The sequence below is a fragment of the Ochotona princeps genome, chromosome 3 (assembly GCF_030435755.1).
Source record: "Ochotona princeps isolate mOchPri1 chromosome 3, mOchPri1.hap1, whole genome shotgun sequence".
Classification (NCBI taxonomy): domain Eukaryota; kingdom Metazoa; phylum Chordata; class Mammalia; order Lagomorpha; family Ochotonidae; genus Ochotona; species Ochotona princeps.
This window is the reverse complement of record NC_080834.1, coordinates 14,542,880-14,567,676: the sequence shown is the minus strand read 5'-3', so window position 1 is coordinate 14,567,676 and position 24,797 is coordinate 14,542,880. Positions and strand designations below refer to the sequence as shown.

The 24,797-nt window shown below is 42.2% G+C and overlaps 1 protein-coding gene across 2 annotated transcripts in view; it reads right to left on the bottom strand.

Annotated features, from left to right (window-relative positions):
* GMPS (guanine monophosphate synthase) overlaps window positions 1-24,797 on the bottom strand; it is a 79,139-nt gene that overhangs the window by 16,644 nt on the left and 37,698 nt on the right. For both annotated transcript variants that reach the window (XM_058661469.1, XM_058661471.1), the window contains 6 exons: window positions 17,881-17,995; window positions 12,286-12,383; window positions 7,649-7,752; window positions 4,672-4,865; window positions 4,244-4,409; window positions 731-882 (listed from right to left, as the gene is read on the bottom strand). In XM_058661469.1, the coding sequence (XP_058517452.1) occupies window positions 731-882; window positions 4,244-4,409; window positions 4,672-4,865; window positions 7,649-7,752; window positions 12,286-12,383; window positions 17,881-17,995 (829 nt within the window). The remainder of the gene's footprint in view (window positions 1-730; window positions 883-4,243; window positions 4,410-4,671; window positions 4,866-7,648; window positions 7,753-12,285; window positions 12,384-17,880; window positions 17,996-24,797) is intronic.

Below are 24,797 nucleotides of genomic sequence, written 5' to 3'. Positions count from 1 at the left end.
CCTTGTGGCCTGGGAAAGCAGTAGGGGATGGCTCAAAGCTTTGGGACCCTGCACCCGTGTGGGAGACCTGGAAGAGGCTCCTGGCTTCGAATTGGCGCGCACCAGTCCATTGCGGCTCACTTGGGGAGTGAATCATCGGACGGAAGATCTTCCTCTCTGTCTCTCCTCCTCTCTGTATATCTGACTTTCTAATAAAAATAAATCTTTTAAAATAAATAAAAATAAGTGAATCTTTTAAAAATCTGTTGAATATTTAATATAATGGTTAAAAAGTGAAATACTAAGATTCACATCAAATGCTTTGTAGAAAAATGAAATTAAATTTGTTGCATTTTTTAAATTCACACAATTTTTTCAAAACATACAATTTTTATAAACTTTCTGAAGACTCCTTACAGAACACACTGAAGATATTCAAAAGAAAGGTATGAGAGCAGGCATTTGGTCTAGCAGTGGGGCTGGGTTGGGATGTCCATCCCACGTCACTCAACACCCAAGGCACCAGCTCCTGGTTCAGTCTCTAGCGATTTCAAATTCTTGGCGGCAGCAAAGACGGCTCATGCCCCCTGGTCCCTGTCACCCATGGGTGGGAGCCAAGGACTGTTCTCGCACTCCTGGCTTCAGGCAAGCTCAATCTCTGTCCTGGGTTTGGGGATCGACCAAGCAGAGAGGAGAACTACCCCTCACTCACCTGCCACCATACACGTCAAATAATTTAAAAGAAAAGTACCTTAACAAAAGTATCCCCAATGATTTTTCTTTTTTCCTCAGGACTTGTAGTCATGTTCAATGTTTTGCTTATTCTTTTTCGTGGGGTTCTGTCTTCATCTGATATTGGCAGTGTAGTTGTTCCATTGTAGAAAGAATGAGCAGCATTTATTACTAGAGGAAAGGAGAGAAATATTTTAAACTAACAGATTTATTTTTAAAAACAAACAAAAACTCAAACTACAGGGAAAAAAAATCCTAGGCGGACTCTTACAACTCATGTAAATCTAGCTCCATGTATGCCCTCGGAGGCAGAGAACTCTGAGGTCACCCACCCCCAACCGGAGCTTCCACAGGGGATGGAAGAAGTCCAAACACTACCGTGCAGAAACCAACGTCATCGGAAAGACAACCAGAAGCCCTGAGCGGTCAGCAGAAACAGAAGAACAATAAACGTCCTTCGGGACCAGGGAGAAGAGCTTTCTCTGGTCCTACCTGGCTCCACCTCTGGACCCCCACCCTCCCTCGCAATGACCATCGGGATCGCTCCGAAAACCCCTCATAGCAAACAAACAATCATACAAACTAAAAAAAAAACCTAAAATAAATAGACAAACAACAAAAAGTAGAGCTTGGAATCTGACAGGAAAGAGTTGACGTGGATTGGCTCATGCCTCACTGGGTGGGACACAAAGATTAGTCACTCCTCACCATGGTGTTGAGGATTTTCCTGCACCCCGCCCCCCAAAAAAATGTTCTGCACCTTAAATGTCGACAAATGTCTTGTTAGAGTTACAAGCCAGTCTAGATTACCCTGAAATCAGCCAAGATCAGCAAAATTATACTTCAACACAACAAACGGCTAAATACGAAAATGAAATAGACACGAGACAGCTGAATAGTACCCTGTAGCCATTTTAAGGTATATAGCAGCCGGTCCTGTATATAAACTAAAATTGAAACGTCAATGAGCTAATCATAGGATGTGGTTAAGAACTTGCATTTTTTTTTTTAACATACTGGTTACTCAAAACCATGTCAATTCCATAATGTGGTAAATTGCTGTTGATGTTATACTGGGACTCTTAATTGATTGGGATGATATTCTACCAGCTCTAACTTCAGACCAGAAATAATCTCCCCAAGAAACTGTTCAATCCATCTGGACAATAAGTAGCTGGACTCTATGTTTGGTATATGTTTGCAAAGAAAGAATCTTGATTGAATTTGAACTGTAATGCTGCAACAAGGTGGAGGAACCCACCAGGGGGGAAGGGCGTGGGGAGGGGTGGGGGGATTTCCAGAGCTTATGAAACTGTCACATAATGCAAAATAATTAATTAAAAAAAAAAAAAAAAAGGAAAGAAAAAAAAATGAAAAAAAAATGTAGCTCCATGTTCCATCAATATAGCATGAGTACCACACAGTTAGGTACAGGCATTCTTGGAATCTGGTTCTGAGAACTCCAAGGCATTTAATAACCTAGGGCCAGGATGGCAACAAGCATGTTGTCCCTCTGTTGCGTGCTCCAGCAGGACAACACCAAAGCTAGAGCAAGAAACACAGCGTCACACAGGCAAAGCAGCAGTTCATCTGCAGACAGAGTCCTTTGGACTGTTAGTCTCTTTTGAACATAGACCCTAAGAGGCTAAGGCAGTTGGGTATTTCACTCAATCTGTACATCCTTCTCTTAAGATGGTCAGTTATATCAAAGACTCCCCCAGTCTCCCTCCTTAACAACTTCCACAGCTGAACAAAGTGGAAGGGAGAAGTTATCACTAGGTACTGATTTTTACTACATTCTGCCTTTTTCCCCCCTTATTTTTATTGGAAAAGAGTATTGAGAAAGATTTCCCATCTGCTGACTCACTCCTCAAGTGGCCACAACAGCCAGAGCTGAGCTGATACAAGGCCAGGAGCAAGAAGCTTCCCCTGGGTCTCCCACAAGGGATCAGGGTGCCAAGGCTTTTGGGCAATCCTCCATGGCCTTCCAAAGCAGGGAGCTAGACAGACGCTGCACAGTCAAGACACGACTTGGCACCCATGTGGGATCCTGGTGCTTGCAAGATGAGGATTTAGCCACTGCACCATTGCACCAGGCCTAGATTTGCTAAACTAATGTGAAATGACTTTAATCTCTCTTGTACTAAAGCATCTAGCGAGTGAACAAGCAATGGAAGCTTTTCTCTCTCTCACTGTAATTCTTTCTAATATCCTTAAGAAAAAATGATGCCAACAGACTAACAAGTTTACTAGTGAGGTGGGTATTACAGAACAGTGCGTCAAACTGCAGCTTTGGGGGTCTACACCCGCATCACAGTGAGTTTGAGTCGCAGCCACTCCATACCTGATCCAGCGCCTTACTAATGCGCTTGGACTTAAGTCCTTGGTTCCCGGCCTCCATGTGTGAACGTGCACGGAGCTTCTGGTTCCTGGCTTCAGTCTGACCTAGCGTGGTTGCTGCGGCACTTTAAGGAACGAACTGAAAACACAAGCTCTCTCCCCTCCAACCACCCTATCCTGCTCCACACCACCTCACGCTGTCTCTCCTTGTTAGTCTTTCAAATAAATTTAAAAAGAGAAAAGAAAAGAAAAGAAAAGAAAAGGAAAGAAAACCCAGAAGTTTACTACTGGCCTTAAAAATTAGTCCCTTAGGGCCTGGCGGCGTGGCCTAGCGGCTAAAGTCCTCGCCTTCAACACCCCGGGATCCCATATGGGCGCCGGTTCTAATCCCGGCAGCTCCACTTCCCATCCAGCTCCCTGCTTGTGGCCTGGGAAAGCAGTCGAGGACGGCCCAATGCATTGGGACCCTGCACCCGCGTGGGAGACCCGGAGGAGGTTCCTGGTTCCCAGCATCGGATCGGAGCACACCGGCCCGTTGCGGCTCACTTGGGGAGTGGATCATCGGACGGAAGATCTTCCTCTCTGTCCCTCCTCCTCTCTGTATATCCGGCTTTCTAATAACAATAAAATCTTAAAAAAAAAAAAAAAAAAAATTAGGGCTTGGCGGCGTGGCCTAGTGGCTAAGGTCCTCGCCTTGATCCCATATGGCCGCTGGTTCTAATCCCGGCAGCTCCACTTCCTCTCTGTCTCTCCTCCTCTCAGTGTATCTGACTTTGTAATAAAAATAAAATAAATCTTTAAAAAAAAAAAAATTAGTCCCTTAAAAAAAGACTAGACTCTTCATTCCCTTTTTCACAAGTTTTTCTGCTTGCAAAATAATTTATGTATCTATATATAAAAATCCTTAAATACAATGAAGTAGGGAAAGACCACTTAGTGACCAGCAGAGAACAAAACAGCGGAAAATAGTTAACAGCAGACTAACTGTAACATTAATAGAAATCAACACGTTGAAATGCTAAAATGAGACCTTTCTTGACCCAGAAGCAATTCTGATGGAACAAAATAAGCACTTCTACAAGTTCATTGAAATAAAGTGTAATTGTCAAAGCAGTATGTTCATTTCAAGTATCAGGCTACATCTGACCAGTTTCCAATATGCAAATTAGCTTTTTCTAAGATCCATCAATACCTTTGACCTGAATTCCTAGCTTTTTGAGGGCTTCTTCAACACTCTGGCTTTCTCGTTTTCTCATAAAGCCATTATCAATGTGCACAGCAATGACTTGATCTTGATTCAGAGCACGATTTAGCAAAGCTGTACAAACTGTTGAGTCTACTCCGCCACTGAGTAAAACCTGCAGGGTTAAATGAAAAGAAAAAAAATCCTACTTAGCAGAAAAGCGAAAAGAGAAACAAAACTGGCAGCTTGAATCATTACGTAAACGCACTACTTATGTCAAAGGTATGTACACTATTTGAACACCACTTCAAACACTGTAATACACATAAGGTGTGTTCACCCAGTCAACAGGTATGGGTCACAGTGCAGAATCCACAGCAGCACTCCAACATACCAACATCAATGTGAAGACACAAAGCAGGTGACAAACTGCTTACCAAAACTTTCGATGAGCCTACTTGCTCTTTGATCTCTCGAATGCATTCAAGTTCTCTATTTTGCACAGTGAAAGTTCCACTGCACCCAGCTATATCATACAGGAAATTCTTCAGTATTACTTTCCCATTTTCTGTAAGGCCAACTTCAGGGTGGAACTGTACTCCATATAACTTTTTAGATTCATTTGCTATACCTTTATAAAGAAAATAATCAAAAATTAAAGCTTTTTCATGTTGATAAAGACTCAACTGGTATCTACAACTGAGTCCTTACAACCTCTTCTGTAACTGTTAAAACCAATATAGTTCAGTTGACTTTGGCTACAGAGCAAAAAAAATGTATAATATAAACAAAAGCTACATCATCATAACTATCCAAAGATCTCTTAATACAGCAAATAATGGGCTTATAAAACAGTACAATAAATCCTACACAATCGTTTCACTCTTACTTGTCTACCTAGGTAACCTCCTTTGTTTTGTCTGTTTAACAGTAACAACTTAGTACTGATTCTCAGTACATCCAATGTGCAGCTACCAATTTTCTGTATGAAATGAATTTATATGCCAAACCTATCAAAATACACTAAATGATTTTTTGATATTTTCTTCACATAACTTCATATGACGTACTTGTTTTAGACAAGTATTGTAAGATGTTTTACATGTGCATATAAAAATATTATCCCTATTTGATGGCTCTGAGATACTAAGACAATGTATCAAGAATCAGGCCATTTATGCTCCTGAGCCCTTCCTTATTTTACTCATCATATAACCTCATTTTTTTACTTTGGCTTCTGGAATTCCATTCTCTGGATTCAATTTTTGTTTTACTATCTGCTCCCTCTCAATCTTTGCTGAACTCTTCTGACCTTGCTTAACCCTATACAAGGAAATCACTTAGCTCTTAGTCTTTAAATCAATTCTCTGTACACTCCAAATGTTCTCAAGCTCTCCTAACTTCATACGCTCGTCAATCCCCACTCTCCAGCCCAAGGTTGACCCTGCAGAATGCAGACACACATACAGCCATCTTCATCCTGAGGTTTCATAAAGCAGTTTTAATTTAATAATGCCAACCCACAGTCTTATGGTCTTTCCCATCAGGTAAACAGAAACTGTCTTCCTGACTATTTGGGCTAAAAAACATAGAAGCTGAAACTTGATTCTACTTTGTCTGCCCCATTCTGCATCCAATCTAAGAGTAAATTCTTTGTCTCTCCCTTCCAAACATGTCAGAATCCAACCATTACTACTGCACCTCTGCTTCCCTGTCCAAGACAAGACCGTCTGCAGCTGCTGTGGCTGCTTCTTGTACCTTTGGTCTTGCTTCTTTTTCTCTTCACTGAAGCATAATCCTAAAGTAAATCCTGTCTACCTACAGCTCAAAATCCTACCTCACTGCAGGCAAAGCCGAGGCTTACAATGTTTAACATCCCTGTACTCTGATCTCCACTGCACAGGACCTTGTAAGAACTCATGAAAAATGCACAAAATGAAAAACAAAAAAATCTATGCATGCGTTTCAAAAACACCTGCTCCAAAATAAACATGTCTGTCTGCCATGCTCCATAAACTTTTCAAGTACTTTATTTTCTATTTTCTTCCTGGATTACACTGCTCCAATCATAATTCAGTGCTGTTCTGCTGTTCTTCAATATGGCCTATGGTTTATTTCCTCTTTCTCCAAACAGAGTTTAACACTATCTTTAGGTGAAATGCCATTTTACAGGAATATCTTTTCTGAATATCACATGTAAAACAGCAACAACTCTATAGTAAAGCATAGTAACAATTATCAAACACCTCATCACTTTTTCCAAAATAAACACTATCTTTCATACCCTATGAAATATGTGTATGTCTTCCCTGTTCTAATGTTAAAACAAGAATTTTGTCTGTTTGGCTACTAATATATCTTTGACTCCCAGAATTGTACCCGATATACAGCTAAGTACACAAATATCTGCTGAATGATTAAAAATGCATCAGCCCATCTATATATACTGTTGATAAGTTTGGCCATAAATTTTTGTCAAATTATTAGGTGTAGTATCTCAAACAAAACAGGCTCTATTGATAAACTTATCTTCGGCATTAATTTATTTCTAGGACAAACAGCAACTGATTACAACATTATTCAGGAAGGCAAATCAAAATACCTCAATCTTTTACAGGAAAGTATAGAACAAGCTATTTAGAACATGGATCAGCAAACTTTCTGCCTAGGCCAGGGAGCAGATACTTCAGGCTTTATAAGACCTATGTAGTGCTCCTACTTTATCTTAACCCTTAGATAACAAAAATCAGCCTTAGCCCTGGGCATAGAAAAACAAATCACAGGTTAAGCTGGCCAGTTTGCCAACTCGGGGTGACAGAAATGCCCGAGCGGTCATGGAGACGTCTCATGCACATACCTACTTACACCAAGACAGGCATAACAATCAGCAACCACGGTAGGACCATGAGCACTTTCAAATTTTTTTACTGATATATAAAAACCAGTGTTTTATGCATCAAAGTCTATATTAGGATGAACATTTTTAAAAGGACTTCAGGGCCCAGAGCAGTGGCCAAGCGGCTAAAGTCCTCGCCTTGAACGTGCCAGGATCCCATACAGGTGCTGATTCTAACCCCAGCAGCTCAACTTCCCATCCAGCTCCCTGCTTGTGGCCTGGGAAAGCAGTCGAGGACGGCCCAAAGCTTTGGGACCCTGCACCCGCGTGGGAGACCTGGAAGAGGCTCCTGGCTTTGGATTAGCACAGCTCTAGCCGTTGAGGCAACTTGGGGAGTGAACCAGTGGATGGAAGATCTTCCTCTCTGTCTCTCCTCTTCTCTGTGTAACTGACTTTGAAATAAAAATAAATAAATCTTTTTTTTAAAAAAAAGTACTTCAAAGCCAACAAGTGATTTGAAGATTACATTTTCTTCAGATCTATTTTAATGAAATTCATAAAAGTTTCAGAATCTTCACCTGCTACAATGTTCCCGGAACGTGCCACAACCTTGAATCCATCAGCTACTTTGTCTACACTATCTCCATGAGTAAGCAAAACAATTTCTTCCTTCTGAAGACTCCTAAGACAAACAACAAGAACAAAAAAACACATTTCTTAATTTAAAATTGATGAGTTCTCTTCCTTAGAAATACAAAATTGTCTTATATATGGATGAAAAAATACAAAAGTATGTAGCAATATAGCACTACTAGCATTTAATTTTTTGTGTCCTTTATAAATAAATAAAGCCAAGGAAAGAGTATTAAATCTCAAGAGATAATCCATAAAAAATTGAATACTGAAACAAATATATTATTTTGGTAGCATAGTCATACAGAAAAAGAATAAGAGGTCACAAAATTACTTTTTGATGGTGTAGCCAGGTAATAGCACCCCATAGCAGTGGGGAAATGCGACTTCATTCTGGTTCCTTAACTAAATTTCGAGCACAGCTAACCAGTTATCTGCTTCTATAAATACACTTGCCAGCTGATTGGCTAAAGGCGTGGTCTGAGTTTTAAGGTGAAGCTGACTGGAGGATTTGTACTGCGAGCACCAGAATGTGGTCTGCTGACTGGATGGATAGTTTCCGAAAAAAAAAAAAAAAATCCCTGGCTGCTGCACTCCAACAGGAGCTTGAAAACTCCCGCCTTGGGCCACAGCGTGCGGTGGTTCTGGAGTGCAGCAGGAACTGCTAGAGCCAAGCTCGGCTGGAGACTCCTCCTGACATCCCACACCTGTACCTGGTGTCATCTCTTGCTCTCTAACACTTTCAACATTGTATCTCTATTGTGTTGTTGGTAACAGAGACATTTCAAACACCTTAATAGCTTAATCACTATATTTATGTCACAATAATTAACTGTGCATCTGTGTACAATATATATTCATACTACAGGTAAAAAAATGTAATCAGGAATTTTCAGTTTTTTGGTTTAAGTGTTATGAGTCAGGATATCAAAGGTGTTAGAACTGATTTTTCACTTTAATAATGTATAGCAAAAGATCTTCTTTCTTTCAAGAATACACACTGCCAACTTTGTTGATTGAAAAGTTTTAGAAACAATGACATCCTACTATGAGGCAAATTAACAGCATTTAATTAAGGAACTTCAGGGAAAGGGGAACTTCAGCAGATCAATACTTAGCCATGCAATGGGTGGACTTTCTCTGGACTCTGATAAAACAATTCAACCAAAAAAAATTATTTACATAATGAGAAAATTTTAATAAGGAACTACATTAAAGAATTACATACAAATAAACAGTGGATGAATGCTCAGTTTGGAGGCTGGGACTCCACTCAGCACATCCCATACAGGAGCGCTTGGCTTTCAGCAGTAACTGAATCCAACTTCCCATTCAGTGTGTGCACTGAGAGGAAGCAGGGAACGGCCCAAGTAGATGAATTCCTGCTACTCACGTGCGACCGTCAGATTCAATTCCCAGCTCCTGACTGTGGCCTAAGCTCACCCTAGCAGTTGGCAGCATTTCAGGCATGAACTATAGATGAGAAATAAGAAAAACAACTGTGTACTCACTCAGTCTTTCAAATAAGATAAGTTTTAAAAATAAAATAAAGTGGGCCCGGCGGCGTGGCCTAGCGGCTAAAGTCCTCGCCTTGAACACCCCGGGATCCCATATGGGCGCCGGTTCTAATCCCGGCAGCTCCACTTCCCATCCAGCTCCCTGCTTGTGGCCTGGGAAAGCAGTTGAGGACACTGCACCTACGTGGGAGACCTGGAAGAGGTTCCTGGTTCCCGGCTTCGGATTGGCGCGCACCAGTCCATTGCGGCTCACTTGGGGAGTGAATCATGGGACGGAAGATCTTCCTCTCTGTCTCTCCTCCTCTCTGTATATCTAACTTTGTAATAAAAAAATAATAAATCTTAAAATAAGATAAAATAAAGTAAAATAAAATAAAAAAAAAAAAAATAAAATAAAATAAAATAAAGCAGGCCCAGAGCGGTAGCCTAATGCCTAAAGTACTTGCCTTGCATACTCCAGGATCCCATATGGGTGCCGATGAGTGTCCTGGCGGCCCTGCTTCCCATCCAGCTCCCTGCTATTAGCCTGAGAAAGCAGTAGAGGACCCTGTACCCGCATGGGAGACCTGGAAGAAGCTCCTGGGTCCTGGCTTTAGATCAGCTCAGCTGTGGCTGCTGCAGCCACTTGGGGAGTGGACAAGTGGATGGAAGGTCTTTCTGTCTCTCCTTCTCTCTGCAGATCTGACTTTCCCATAAAAATATGGAGCTCCTATCTCCTGGCTCTGTCTGGCCGAGCTCTGGCTGTTAAAGCCACTTATGGAGTGAACCATCAGATGGAAAACCTGTCTGTACCACTTTCTGCCTTTCAAAAAAACACAAATCTTAAAAATAGAAAAGAACAGTGTAGGCTGCAATAGAGTCCTAGAACTTTAGGATTAGAAGAAAAAAAATCATAACTAGATACTTAAAGATTTGTTACAGCATCACAAATTCCTAATAAATTGCTGAAGAAATTCTGAAAATCAACCACTTGAATAAAGGGTAAGATAAGTAAACAGCTTTCCATGATGACATGACGTAAACTCAGGATTTCTATCAGTAAGAGGCTTCCAGTTTTTAAAATTATTTTTTTGCTTTTTTCAACATTAATCTAAATTTTGAAAACATCAAAATTCTTAAAAAGAAATGACCCACCTATTCTGACCATTCCTCAATACTTACCAAGAGCCAGACACAGCCAGTTTTGGGCAAAAGTAGAATACACAAAGATACTTCAAAGTTCATCAAATATGAAATTAAGTTTTTTTTAATGCAAAACTGTTTAAATACATGTATATTTTCATAAGACAAATCTCCATGGACTTTTTAAATTCTTTTCTTTGAAAGCGAGAGCAGGAGAAAAGGACAGAAGGGTACAGCGGAGAGAAAGTGAGCAATCGCCCAGCTGCTGCTTCACCCCCAGATGCCAACAGCAAGTGCTGGGACAGGCGAAACCCAGGAGCTTCATCCAAGTCGCCCACGTGGGCTCAGGCGCCCCAGCACTGGGGCCACCTCTGCATCTCTCCCCAGGACACTAGCAGGGAGCTGGACTGGAAATAGAGCTGCCGGGACACAAATCAGAGTCCCTGTGTGATGCTGGCACTCCAGGTAACCTTGTCACCTGCACAGTGCTGCCACTCCGTGGACATTTTGAATACTCTCGTGCTGAATTCTGATCTATCCAATTTATTAATACTTTAGGGGCCCGGCGTGGTAGTCAAGTGTGTAAAGTACTCTCCTTGCATGAGCCGGGATCCTAGATAGATGCTGGTTTGTATCCAAGCTTCTCCACTTCCCACCCAACTCCCTGCTTGTGTGGCCTGGGAAAGCAGTGGAGGACAGCCTAAAGGCCTTGGGACCCTGCACTTGAGTGGGAGACCTGGAAGAGGGTCCTGGCTCCTGGCTTCAGATCGGCGCAGCTCTTGCCGTTGTGGTCATGTGGGGTGTGAATCAGTGGACAGAAGATCCTTCTCTGTCTCACCTCTGTAAATCTGACTTTCCGATAAAAAATCAATCAAAAAAAAATTAAGTTAGATACTAGTCAATGGAGTTGTCAGGAAAAAAATGTTACAGGGAACGCATGTTCTGCCTGGCAAGTAAAACAACTACATCTCAAAGCAAAGTGCATGGGTTCAATTTCCAACTCGTAACTCCAGCTTCCTGCAAATTTAGGCCTAGAAGACGGAGTTCCAGGCTCCTGGCCACCTCCCAACTACTGCAGCCAGACTAGGAGTGACCCTGAAGGTGAAGAACCGTCTTTTCCCATCTCTGCCTTTCAAATAAAGAGATGTTGGAAAATGACTTCACTAATCCTATCTCAAACCAATTTTTTTGAGGTCTAACACAGTTAAGAGAAAACTTGTTTTTTTTTTTTTTTTTTCTAAGTAAAATACAGGTTAAAAAAGTTAACTCTGTTGAATGGAGTTTACACAAAGAAAACCTTCAAAAAAAAATCAAGTGACTTAAACACACACTTTGCAGACTGTCAAAAAAAATATATCATTCAAGATTTTAATTTTTCTCAATAAAGCAAAAGATGAGTTGAAGAAGCTACTGAATAGCTTACCCTAACCCCACTCATCAGAATTTAGACAGAGCTACAGAATCTTTATCAAGCAGCAATAAAACAAATTCTTTCATTGTGTTAAGACTGTACACCAAGATACAATTCTACCTCAATGCAGAGAAAGTAAGGAGGAAGGAAATGATAGACACATTTAGTACTGACTACAACCAGGGAATGGCCTGCAAGTCCTAGGAGCGAGGTGAGCAGGCAAAGCTACATGAGCACTGCAGACGTAGGACAGTTTGAAACATTATCCCTTTGTCCCATCTGGTATACCAATGCTTAAAATTACACTCCAGAAAAGGGAAAACCAGAAATGCTGGCATGACGGTGAACAGTCCCAAACAGTCCACCACCACGCAGCTGCTTCACTTGTAGGTGTTGGTGTTAAGTACCGGCCGTATTCCTAAATGGGCACCATCACCATTCTCTACTGTGATCCTATCTGCTTTTGAGTTACAGAATCTGCAATTCTGATGCGTAACAGCAGCAACGTTAAATAAATGTAAAAATCTAATACCTGAATAATGAGCATGTGTTATCAACACTAATGTTGAAGACTCCATCTTCTCTAACACTTTTTTTGTGAACGGTACCTCCAAATACTTTGTTCATCATCTGTTCAAAGAGAAAATGAACTGACATTAATACAAATCAGAGGAAAGTAATTTTGTTATATTGATGTAATAATTTACATTTGTTTTCAAAATATCATTGCATATGTATCCAATGAATACAGCAGCAACATGCACTCAACTTGTTACTATGTATAATCACACACCTTTCAAGAGGTATGACTATAAAACAAAATTGGATTAGGAATTTAACCCCAAGGGCCTACTTTGGGGTACACTGGGTTTAACAGGTAATTCATGTACGACTCCAGGGTCCCAAATGGGAGTGCCAGACTTCCCATCCAGCTTCCAGCTAACGTGCCTGGGCACCTGCCATTCATCTGAAAAACCAGATGGAATTCTTGGCTCCCAACTTGGTCCTAGCCCATCCCTGCTGTCGCAGCCATTTGGGAAGTGAATCAACAGATGGGAGACCTCTGTCTCTCCAACTCTCTCTTGTCTCTCTTTCAAATATATATATATATATAAAATAACGCAAGAGAACCCTTTTAAAAATGTGGTCTGAGGTTATTTTATGGCAAACACTACAGATTTCCCACTCATACATTTTAATGCATCTGTTAAAAATACTAAGGATGTCCTGACTACGTTACACAAGTTTGAGAGGAGCACATCCAGCACAGTGGTCGACACTGCGTGGACGATCACATCATGCACCACAGTATCCAGGTTCAAATCATGGCCTTGCTCAAGAATCTGGCTTCTTGCTAATTCTAGTTTCCAGCACCGAGAAGCAGCAAGTGGTAGAGCTCAAATGCATGAGTCCCTGACACCCACACAGGGGACTAGACTGAACCCTGGCCCCTAGCGTCGGTCCAGCCCAGCTCCAGCTGCCGTGGCATTTGAGAAGTGAGCCAGAGAATGGAAGATCTTTGTCTCTGCTGGTGCCTCTCAAAAAAAGATTAACTTGGGCTCGGCAGCGTGGCCTAGTGGCTAAGGTCCTCGCCTTGATCCCATATGGCTGTTGGTTCTAATCCCGGCAGCTACACTTCCTCTCTATCTCTCCTCCTCTCACTATATCTGACTTTGTAATAAAAAAAAATAAAATAAATTAAAAAAAACAGTTTATTTAAAAAAAAAAAAAAGATTAACTTGAATTAACAAAAGCTGGGACAAATAGCAGGAGCCATGGTACCAAAGCAGGAATCAGGATGGGTATACATTTCTCCACGCTATTTAATCTTTGGTCCCAGTGGAACAGTTTGAAAGTCTGTAGAGCTGTGTTGTAGAAATAAACAAGAAAATTCGGCCTTCTGGCCCGGCGGCGTGGCCTAGTGGCTAAAGTCCTCACCTTGAACACCCCAGGATCCCATATGGGCGCCAGTTCTAATCCCGGCAGCTCCACTTCCCATCCAGCTCCCTGCTTGTGCCTGGGAAAGCAGTTGAAGACGGCCCAAAGCTTTGGGACCCTGCACCCAACCTGGAAGAGGTTCATGGTTCCCGGCTTCGGATCGGCGCTCACCAACCGTTGCAGCTCACTTGGGGAGTGAATCATCAGATGGAAGATCTTCCTCTCTTTCTCTCCTCCTCTCTGTATATCTGACTTTGTAATAAAATCAATAAATCTTTAAAAAAAAATCCGGCCTTCCAATTACTCATATTTTCAATTGACTGTCTCTCCTTGTGTTTATCACCTTATCATTTGCGCATGCCTATATCCCACCCAAGGTAATTACAGAATTTTCAAATATTATTTCTGCACTGATATAATCACTCCAAGTCTATATGTCTGTTCCACAACAGGCATAAAATAACACATTCAAGTTGACACAGGTTGACCAAGGCTCTAACAGAAAGTAGACAGACAGCTAAATATTCAATCTTAGTAACTTACTCATAGTAAGTTACTCATTCATAGTAACTTACTCATCAAAACTGTTAGTAACTGGCTAACTGTTATATTCTCTTCTTAGCCACTTCTGTAACCCTACCCCACCATAAATCCAACAGAAGACAAATCTGCTGAACATTGGTGTAACCAAATGGTGGACACTGAGTCTAGTGGCTCAGATGCGCATGCCCCACACTGCAGAGTCCCAGGTTTTACTACTCAGCTTTGCCTCCTGACTAGAATTCCTCATGATGTGGACCCTGCGAGGCAGCAGCCAGTTTTTGAAATAAAATATGCAAGGAACTGGGTTCCTGCTGCCCAAGAGGGAGACCTGATTTGAATCCCCAGCTCCCAGCGTGACCCAGGCTGACCCCTAGCCATTACATGCATTCGGGGAATAAACTATAGAAGGAGTGGTCTGCTTCCCAAATAAATATTATTATTTTCAAAGTTAAAGACGCATAAAGCTGTTTCTGTAGCATAAAAACTAACAATTTTAGGTACTATAAGTCTAGTCCTATCTTTCAGTCTATATGCTCGATATCACAAGTGTTCACTACCAAAATAAAATATGACTATGTTAACAGGTAACTAAAATCCTCACTGGCTTTCAGCTGCCCCACAGGAGCTGGTCAGTCTTCTGTGAAGACCAGGGAGTAACTAGCTCAACCTCTGCAAGCCCTTCTGTGTCTGTAGCAACTACTCAGCCCCGGCAGCAGACCCCCAAGGCATCCATACTGAAACGAATGACGTGGCTGGGCTATAGGAAGACAGGCAAAGAAATGTGAATTTCATTTCCACATAACAAAATAATTTGTCCCAATTTTATCATTTAAAATGTAAAAATAGGGCCTGGTGCAATAGCATACTGGTTAAAGTCCTCATCTTGCACGTGCGGAGATCCTATATGGGTGCTGGTTCTAATCCCAGCGGCCCTGCTCCCCATCCAGCTCCCTGCTTGTGGCCTGAGAAAGCAGTTAAGGATGGCCCAAAGCCTTGGAACCCTGCACCCGTGTGGGAGATCCAGAGGAGGCTCCTGGCTCCTGGCTTCAGATTGGCTCAGCTCCAGTCATTGTGGCCGCTTGGGGAGTGAACCATCAGATGGAAGATCTTCCTCTCTGTCTCTCCTCCTCTCTGTATATCTGACTTTCCAATAACAATAAATAAATATTTTTTTAAAAAAATGTAAAAATAATTCTTTGCAGGTCACCAAAATCCAGCCAACCAAACCAAACAAACAGGCAAAAGGGGTCAGACATAGTTTGCAGATCCTTGGTGCATCCACTGAATAAAGTCCAAGTTTATAGTATCCAAAACAAAATTTTATTCCATAGCCCTTGCCTAACTTTTGGTTCCTCCTCTCATCTTTCTCCTCCTTCTTCAGTCTAGCCACTCAAACTAGTACAATTACCAAAATAAGTCACGCTACTCTCCATGACTTCCCAAACATGTGGCCCCTACTGGTAGTTCTCAATCAGATCAATAACTTGATATAATCACTCCAAGTCTATATGTCTGTTCCACAACAGGCATAAAAGAAGCTGTGAATCAAAAGATCAAAATGACTAAAGCTACTAGAACAATTCTACAATCCAAAAAAACATAAATAAAGATTTCTACAAAATCAAGTGATTGTTGCAAAAATGCAAGCTAACTCACCTGCTCAGATGTTTGTGCTCATTCTAATTTCTTACCTATAGACATTTACAGTTGAAGGCGGGCAGAGCTGAGCAGTCAGCCAAGCAAATGTGTGTCTGGGGAAGGAACAGATAACCCTGTGTACTGAATAGCTATTTTCTTGTTGAATTTTTGTTTCAAGAAATTCTTTCACATGAATTCCTGATAGATCTAAGGTCCTAATTGCCTCAAAGAAGCCCACATATTGGGCGACATACTGGCATGGCACACTAAGCTTCCACCTGCAGTGCAGGCATCCCATATAGAAGTCAGTTCAAGTCCTGGCTGCTGCACATCCAACTCAGCTCCCTACCAATGGCCTGGGAAAACAGCAAAGCACGGCCCAAGTTGGGTGCCTGCACCCATGTGGGAGACCCGGAAAATACCTATGGCTCCTTGCTTCAGATAGGTCTACTTCTGGTCACTGCAGTCACTCGGGGAATGAGCCACAAGACGCAAGACCTCTCCCCTTTGCAAAAAAAAAGATCTCAAATAATAATAGTAACAACAACAACCCCACATAGCATGGCTGGTCTACCATTCAACGAACTCAGCTCCTCTTTTATCACTCTTAAATGTCCTGCCTTTCAATCAGGATTCGATTGGGAAGGGCGGGGGGAGGAAATTCCACCAATAAAAACAATTCCACAGAGGTCAGCACTGTGGCATGGCTTGAAATGACCACCTGTGAGGCAGGATCCCATAGGAGTACCAGTTCATGTCCTGGCTACTCCACTTCCTATCCACTAACTGGCCTTCATGTCTGGGCCCCGACACCCACAAAAGACCTGCATGAAGCAGATACCAGGGCACTGGACCAGTGGATGGAAGATTCCTCCTCTGTCCCCTTCCCTTAAGCACTTCCAAAGTCAATACATAAATCCTAAACACAATTTTTAAGACTACAATGTGATCCCCTTGAATACCTGCCCAGGTATACAAATACAAAAATACATATCCCTGTCAACTCCGACAGATTTTAACAGTGCACATTTATATATAATAACATGGGATATAAACTGAGAAAAAATACCATCACCTAGTGAAGCTGGAAGCACACAACGAAAGCTCAGCATTTCCACTCCCAATCACCCCTGAGTATGTACAAGTACAAAAACACTCCTGACAGAATTCCCTAATTTTAATGGCTGTATCATGGCTGAAGGCATACAGAGGCTCTCTGTGGTATAGGCCAAGTATGTCAATCCCCAATTGTTGGAACCAAAGTCCTTCAAATTTTGGAGGGATTTTTTGGGGAGGAAGGGTGGGTATTGAGTACACAGATTACCAGTTACACATCCCTATCCAGACATTCAAAATCCTAAATGTTCCAAACTCCAGGACTTTTTCTACACTATGCAAAGAAATGGTGGAAAAGTTGCAGATTTCAGAGCATTTGGTTTTCAGATTAAGAATATTGAATTTGTATTCCTGCAACCTTTACATTTATCCATTTACAAGGTTTTCTGTTTTTTTTTTTTTTTTGAAGATTTCTTTTTATTAGGAAGGCAGATTTACAGAGCAGGAGAGACCCCCCAAGTGGCCACAAGGGCAGAAGCTGAGCTGATCCGAAGCCAGGACCCAGGAGCTTCTTTCAGGTCTCCCACAAGGGTACAGGGTCCCAAGTCTTTGGGCCACAAGCTGGGAGCTGGATGGGAAGCGAAGCAGCCAGGACACAAATGGGTACCCATATGGGATCCCAGCACCTGAAGGGGGAGGATCAGTCAACTGAGCCAGTGTGTTGGGACCCATACACAAGTTTTGGCCTTTTTAAAATGGACAGTGTCTCATTAAGAAATTTACTTTTCTGATAACAGATTTCCTAACAGGTCAATTCACCCACAATATACAGCTCTAGCATGTACAAACTGTCTCGGCTAACTAAATATTCTAATGAGAGAAAATACTAATAAAGTATCGTTGCAAACAATACAGTTTAAGTTAACACTCAATGCAAGTTTTGAAGAAATACCTGCATGCCATAGCAAATCCCAAGAACAGGCTTGCCAATCGTGAAGATTGCAGAGTCAAACCAGGGAGCATCTTCGGCATACACAGAATTGGGTCCGCCCGAGATGATAATAGCTCTGTGGGTTTAAAGAAGACAGTGTAGTCAGCTCCAACTGTTTATGTTTTACACAAAATCCATGTTCTCTGATGCTACAAAAGCAAACTACACAGATGAAAAAATTTTATTATAGTTTTGGTATACTGTAACAGATTTGCACTTTATCTCAGCTAGTTAATATCCTACAGAACTTAATTATTTTCACCGTACTATACTGCAATGTCTGAACGTTCATCCATTAGGCATTTACTTGTTAATAGACATAAACTTTCAATGTATAAAGGAAAATTCTGAAAGAGATAAAACACAAAAGCCCACTCTGAGGCAGAGTAACCTCACTCACATAAACCTAAAGACATTAAAAGTCAAATTTGAAAAAAAGCGCAACCCAAGTATCTATGTAATTGTGTCACATAATACAATGTAATTACTGAAGTTAAATAATAAATAATTTAAAAAATAATAAAAAAAATAAATAAAAAAACCCAAGTATCTATGTAATTGTGTCACATAATACAATGTAATTACTGAAGTTAAATAATAAATAATTTAAAAAAATAATAAAAAAAATAAATAAAAAAAAACCAAGTATCTATGTAATTGTGTCACATAATACAATGTAATTACTGAAGTTAAATAATAAATAATTAAAAAAAATAATAAAAAAAATAATAAAAACCCAAGTATCTATGTAATTGTGTCACATAATACAATGTAATTACTGAAGTTAAATAATAAATAATTAAAAAAAAAGCGCACACACACACACACACACACAATGACAGAACAGGAAGTACAGTTTAATTTTGCCCTGTTCAATTTCAAACCTGTCCACACCCCAGAAAACAGAGATACCATCAATTCTGTACCATAAACCCTTCTCAGAACTCAGGCCAACACTCTAATGGAGCTACATTAAAATTATCAGAGCAGTGCAAAGGTAAAGTTGGGAGTTAAGTACTTTATTTCAATACTTTTCTATGATTAAACAATAAATGGGATTATGGGTTTTATCTATGAACTCTTTTCAAAACACTCTTTCAGTGCAGGGAGCAGTTCGCCCTACTCATCCATGAGCTGCTTCCCTAACTACACAGCCATTTCATTGTAACTGAGCCACATCAGAGGCTCTGGGCTAAAGGTATGCGTGTTACACCAAACAGGAATACTGTGTGGGGCTACTTAACATAAAAGTAAATTACAGTTGGCATGTGAAGTGCATCTCCTAAAAAATCATCATCATCATCATCATCATCTTAATATTTGTTTCCCAAAAGTTGACAGCTGGGTTATGCTTTAAAATATGTGTGCTAGGCCTGGCAAAGCAGCTTAGTGGTTAACCTCCTAGCCTTGCATGTGTCAAGATCCCATACAGGCACCGGCTGTGTGTCTGATGCCACACTTCCCAAGGTTGGGACCCTGCGCCCACATAGGACACCCGGCAGGGGAAGCTCCTGGCCAGCTCAGTTCTGGCCACTGCGGTCACCTGAGCAGTGAACCAGCAGATGGAAAATCTTTTGTCTCTCCTATCTGCAAATCTGTTTTCCCTTAGTAAAAATCTTAAAAAGAATTTTACTGCTAAGTATGTATGTGTATGAATTTATTCTTTTTATTTTTTTTTAAAGGCAGAGCTAAAGACAAGTGATAGTGAGAGGGAGAGCTCCTCCATCTGCTAGTTCAATCCCCAGACGGCTGCAATGGCCCAGGCTGGCCCAAGCCAAAGGCAGTCACCAGGACTAAGTCTGCATCCCCCACAGGGGCAGAGGTCCAAGTACTTGACCATCTTTGGCTGCCTTTGCAGGCACATCAGCAGGAAGCTGGAAAAGAGGCAGAGCAGCCAACACTGGAACCCACACCCTAACACCAGACGCCAGCAACCTAAGTGGTGGCTTCACCACTGGAGCCACAACGTGACGCCCACCGCTGATAACTGGGAAGAGTGACATCGGGACCTTCTTTCTTCCTCATCTTACCTCTGACATATCTGATCTAGCCCTCGGCACTCACTCAAAAACACGCTGTTACGAATTTCACGTAAGAAACACAAAATCCTGGGGCCCAGTGCCGTGGCCTAGCAGCTAAAGTCCTCGCCTTCAACGCCCCGGGATCCCATATGGGCACCAGTTCTAATCCCGGCGGCACCACTTCCCATCCAGCTCCCTGTTTGTGGCCTGGGAAAGCACTGGGACCCTGTGCCCATGTGGGAGACCAGGAGGAGGCTCCAGGCTCCTGCCTTCGGACTGATTCAGCTTCAGGTATTGCAGCCGCTTGAAGAGTAAACTATCGGACGGAAGATCTTTCTCTCCGTCTCTCCTCCTCTCTGTATATCTGACTTTCCAATAACAACAAATAAATCCTTTTTTTTTAAAGAAACACAAAATTCTGAATTTGCTCTAAGGGGAGGGAAAAAACTTGGCAACATCAAGTCGTCTCTCCTAACTACACACAAACATAATCTCAGTGTATTTAGCTTTATTTAGGATAATACAGGACAGCTCTGTATTATTTATTAATCTGCTAACCAACTCAAGACTATGAGGTTCTTATTTCTATTTTTAAAAGGTGATAGACTTAGTCAAGAATAAATCTCAAGCAGTGCTTAAACCAATTTGAGGTCTTACCTTAATGAATCTTGAGAAGAGCTAATCACTGACTCCTTCATTTCTCTCAGTGCTATTCTTTTTTTTTTTTAATAATCTATTTTATTGTGTTGTTGTTGACAATCTTTTCATAGTTAATTACAGTTAAAGAAAGATAAAGAAAAAAAAAGGTTCAGGGGTATAGGGAAGTGGGCAATGCTATTATGTCCATATTGTTTCCATCTTGTATCTGAGGTAAAGGAGGATATTGAGGGAGAAGCCCCACCCGGTTTCCCGCCCACCCCGAGTCCTGGATGTGGGGCATGCTCTGAGATATGTGCTCGAGTGGTGTTAATAGTTCTCCGGTTATGAATCGCTGCCAGTTTCGCTCGATGAGGTCGTCCACTGATTGATATGGTCCATCATAAAGTCTCTGTTTGCCCCATTTGTCGCTGCTAACATATAGCTGAGATGAATGATTGATCTGCTCTGTCTTCTGTCTTTTCTTGATTAGAGTTCTGAGTCCAGCAGTTCGATTGGGGAGATCTCCAAAGAAACTTTGAGGTATTCCCAGACTAGTTTCTTGCATGTTCTAGCAAGCACAGGGCCCGGCACAGTCCATCACCCCGATCAGCTGGTGGTTGCAATTGCTGTGTTGTTTCTGTTTTCAGTCCCGAGTTGCACTGGAACCAATGGGTGTTGCAGTCCAGTCTGGTTCTGCCCAGCACGTACTCGGCCCTCACACTAACCAGTGGGAGCTGCAGCCTAGTTGGGGCGACCCACGATAACCCTCACCCGGCCCGCCCCTGGTTTGCCAGTATGTGTAGCAGTAGACCAGTCTGTCCCCCATCCCATTTGGCTCTGGCACTTGTCAATGGGTATTAAAGTTTAGTTCTATCTAACCACCTCAACCATCCAGCCCTCACGGGTGTTGTTGAGTGCCTCTCTATCTAGCCATCCCAGCCCCCGTCCTAGTTTTCATGCCCTCCCACGGGACTAGTGACCCAAGAAGGGGGAACCCACTTTTTCCCTCCCAGGTCTCTCTGTCCCAGTTTATACACTCTTTAGGTGGTTCTGTGATTTGACTTGACAGAATTAGTCCCCAGTGCCAGCTTCTGCGGCTATGCCCAAACATCCCTCACCCACTCTAATTTATGCTTGCACCAGCAGGAATAATCAGCCCAGCCTGGCTTTTCCCTGATCTATTCCACATGCAGCGCACAGGTGTTGTAGCCTTGCATAGTCTAGTCTGTCTCTATCCCAGCCCACGCTCTCCGGTGGGAGTAGCTGTCCGGTGAGGGAACCAGCCCCTTAATCCCCCCGCCACTTCTGCCCCTCCCTTCCTTCCTGGATCTCAGTGCTATTCTGAAACTAATGTGTTGCTGTAAGTCCCAACAAACCCTAGGTTATCAAGTGTCAACCTTATCTATCAGACAGGTCTAAGTTCTAAAATCAGGTGGTTAAGATGGTCCTTATGTTACAAAGCTAACATTCTACAGAAGGGTTGTCAACAGGTACTTCAGCAAAAGAACTACAGTAATAGAAGCTACAGTGCAATCAATACAGTTCCTATTCCCCTCCACAACAAAAACAGAAGAAAGAAACCTCCACAGAAATCCAACCTAGGAACCATTTATGATCAAGTGACAAGAAACACAACTTGTTTTCAACTTCCAAGTATTCTGTCACCCCAGTCTAAACATTTAGTCTGAGTTTGCCAGGGATGTTTGGGGTAGAAAAAGTAAAATGATGGACCTGGGTTTGACATTCTGATTTCAGTTTATTCATCTCTTAAAAATTGATTCTTCCTAGTGAATCAACATAGGTGAATCAAATAAACTCAAAAGAGCACATTTTACTCTAAAATTCTATCATTTTAAGAGAGTACATTTTAATCTATATCCTAGAAATAGAATGGAAGTAAGTTTAAATTTCCTTTTCTGATTTTTTCAGCCTACTTCATTCAGAATGAAGAAATCATAGATTTCTTAGTCGACATACCAACTAAGTCTTTGTAAGTTTTTTTCCGTCATATTCTCAATTGCAAAACAGTTGTTTTCAAGAAAAAGAACATATGTTTTAGAGACACATGATATGTCCGCTAATATTTATGTGCTGGGGCTGCGGCTGGGGCCAGTGTCTAGCGGGTCAGGCTGCCACCTGCAAGGGCTGCACAACCTATACGGGACCAGTTCAGGTCCCAGATGCTCTACTTCTGACCCCTAGTAACGTACCTGGGAAACCAGTGGAAGAACGGCACAGTTCCCGGGCCCCTTCACCCATGTGGGAAAGCTCCTGGCTTCAGCATAGCTCAGCACTGGCTGTTATGGTAATTGTAAGAGTGAACCAGAACTCACTACCTCTCCCTCTCGCTCTCTGTATCTCTGCCTGCCAGGTAAGTAATTCTCTTCAAGTTCTATCACAGGTCCAGTACTGTGATGCAGTGCATTATACTGTCACTTGCAACACAGAAATCTGGTATCAGAGTGCTGCTTGGAGACCGAGCTGCTCTACTTCTGATCTAGCTCCTTGCTAATGCTAACTCCTTCTCCTGGGAAGGAAGTGGAAACTGGCCCAAGTTTTGGGGCCCCTGCTACCCCAATGGGAGACTAGAATGGAGTTCCTGGCTCCTGACTTGGGCACAGTCAAGATCTGGCTGTGGCAGCCATTCAGAGGGTGTACCAATGGATATTATTTCTATCTCCCTATCCTCCTCTCCCCCAAAGAAAACTTTAAAAAGGGGATGGTATGCCAACTAAGGACTAAGTGCAGCTGCTTGCATCCAGAAAAAAAGCACTTTAACAAAGAAAGTAATTCTATGTTGAAAAAGGTACAGCAGAATCTGACATCATGGCACAGCACACTAAGCTACTGCCTGAGATATGGTTGTTTCAGGATGTGCCTGGGAAAGCAGTGGAGGATAGGCCGAGGCATTGGGACTCTGCACACACCTGGGAGACCTAGTCCTGATTTCCAGCTTCAGCTCTATCCAGCACTCGCCATGGTGGCTATTTAGGAAGTAATGATGTTCAGGGAAGGTATCTGTCCCTCCCTTTCTCTTTGTAACTTTGTCTCCTAAATAAAGAAATGTTAGGGGGACCAGCAAGCTAATCATACCTCTACAGGACCAGGAGGCATCCCACATGTGCATCAGTTTGGTTCCCAGCTGTTCCACTACTATCCAGCTCCTGATTAATAGGCCTGGGAGGGTAAAGGAGGATGGCCCAAGTCCTCGGGTCCCTGAACTCACATGGGAGACCCAGAAGATCCCAGATCCCAGCTTCACATCAGCCCAGCTCTAGCCATTGCAGTCACCTGGGGAATGAACCTGAGGATGGAAGATATATCTCACTCTCTCTTTAGAACTTTCAACTAAATTTTGTTTTTAAAAAAATCCTTTTTAAAAAAGATACTAAGGAGGGCCTGGCAGTGTGGCCTAGCGGCTAAAGTCCTCACCTTGAACGCGCCGGGATTCCATATGGGCGCTGGTTCTAATCCTGGCAGCTCCACTTTCCATCTAGCTCCCTGCTTGTGGCCCGAGAAAGCAGTCGAGATTGGCCCAAAGCCTTGGAACGCTGCACCCATGAGGGAGACCTGGAAGAGGTTCCTGACTCCTGGCTCCAGATCGGCATAGCACCAGCCCTTGCGCTCACTTGGGGAGTGACCCAGCGGGCAGAAGATCTTCCTCTCTGTCTCTCCTCCTCTCTGTATATCTGACTTTGTAAGAAAAAATAAATAAATCTTAAAAAAAAAAAAAAAAAAAAACACAGAAAGAAGGACGGAAGGAAAGAAGGAAGGATGGAAGGAAAGGTAGCTACAGCATTAACCAAAAATTCCTGTTGAGAGAAGAAACCAAGAACCAGGTATCTGGCAGAATTGGTTAGAGGTTAAGCTGGCTGTGTGAAATGTCCATATACCATATAGGAGTGCTAGCTCTGCTTCCAATTCCAGCTTCCTATGAATGCACACTTCGGAGACAGCAAAAAATGGCTGAAGTACTGGGGTCCCTACCATCCACCTGCAAGACCCAGACTGAGTTCTAGGCTCCTGGCTTCAGCCTGGTCCAATCCCAAATGTTGCAGCCCCTTGGGAGGAAGTCAACAAATTCAGAGCACTGTCTCTCTTTTTTTCTTTTTCAAATAAGCAAATAAACTTTAAAATAGCAAAAAAAAAATACAACACCTTCGTTGGTTGCTATTCTGGCCAGTTCTAAGGGCACAGGCTATTGGAATTATGTCCTTC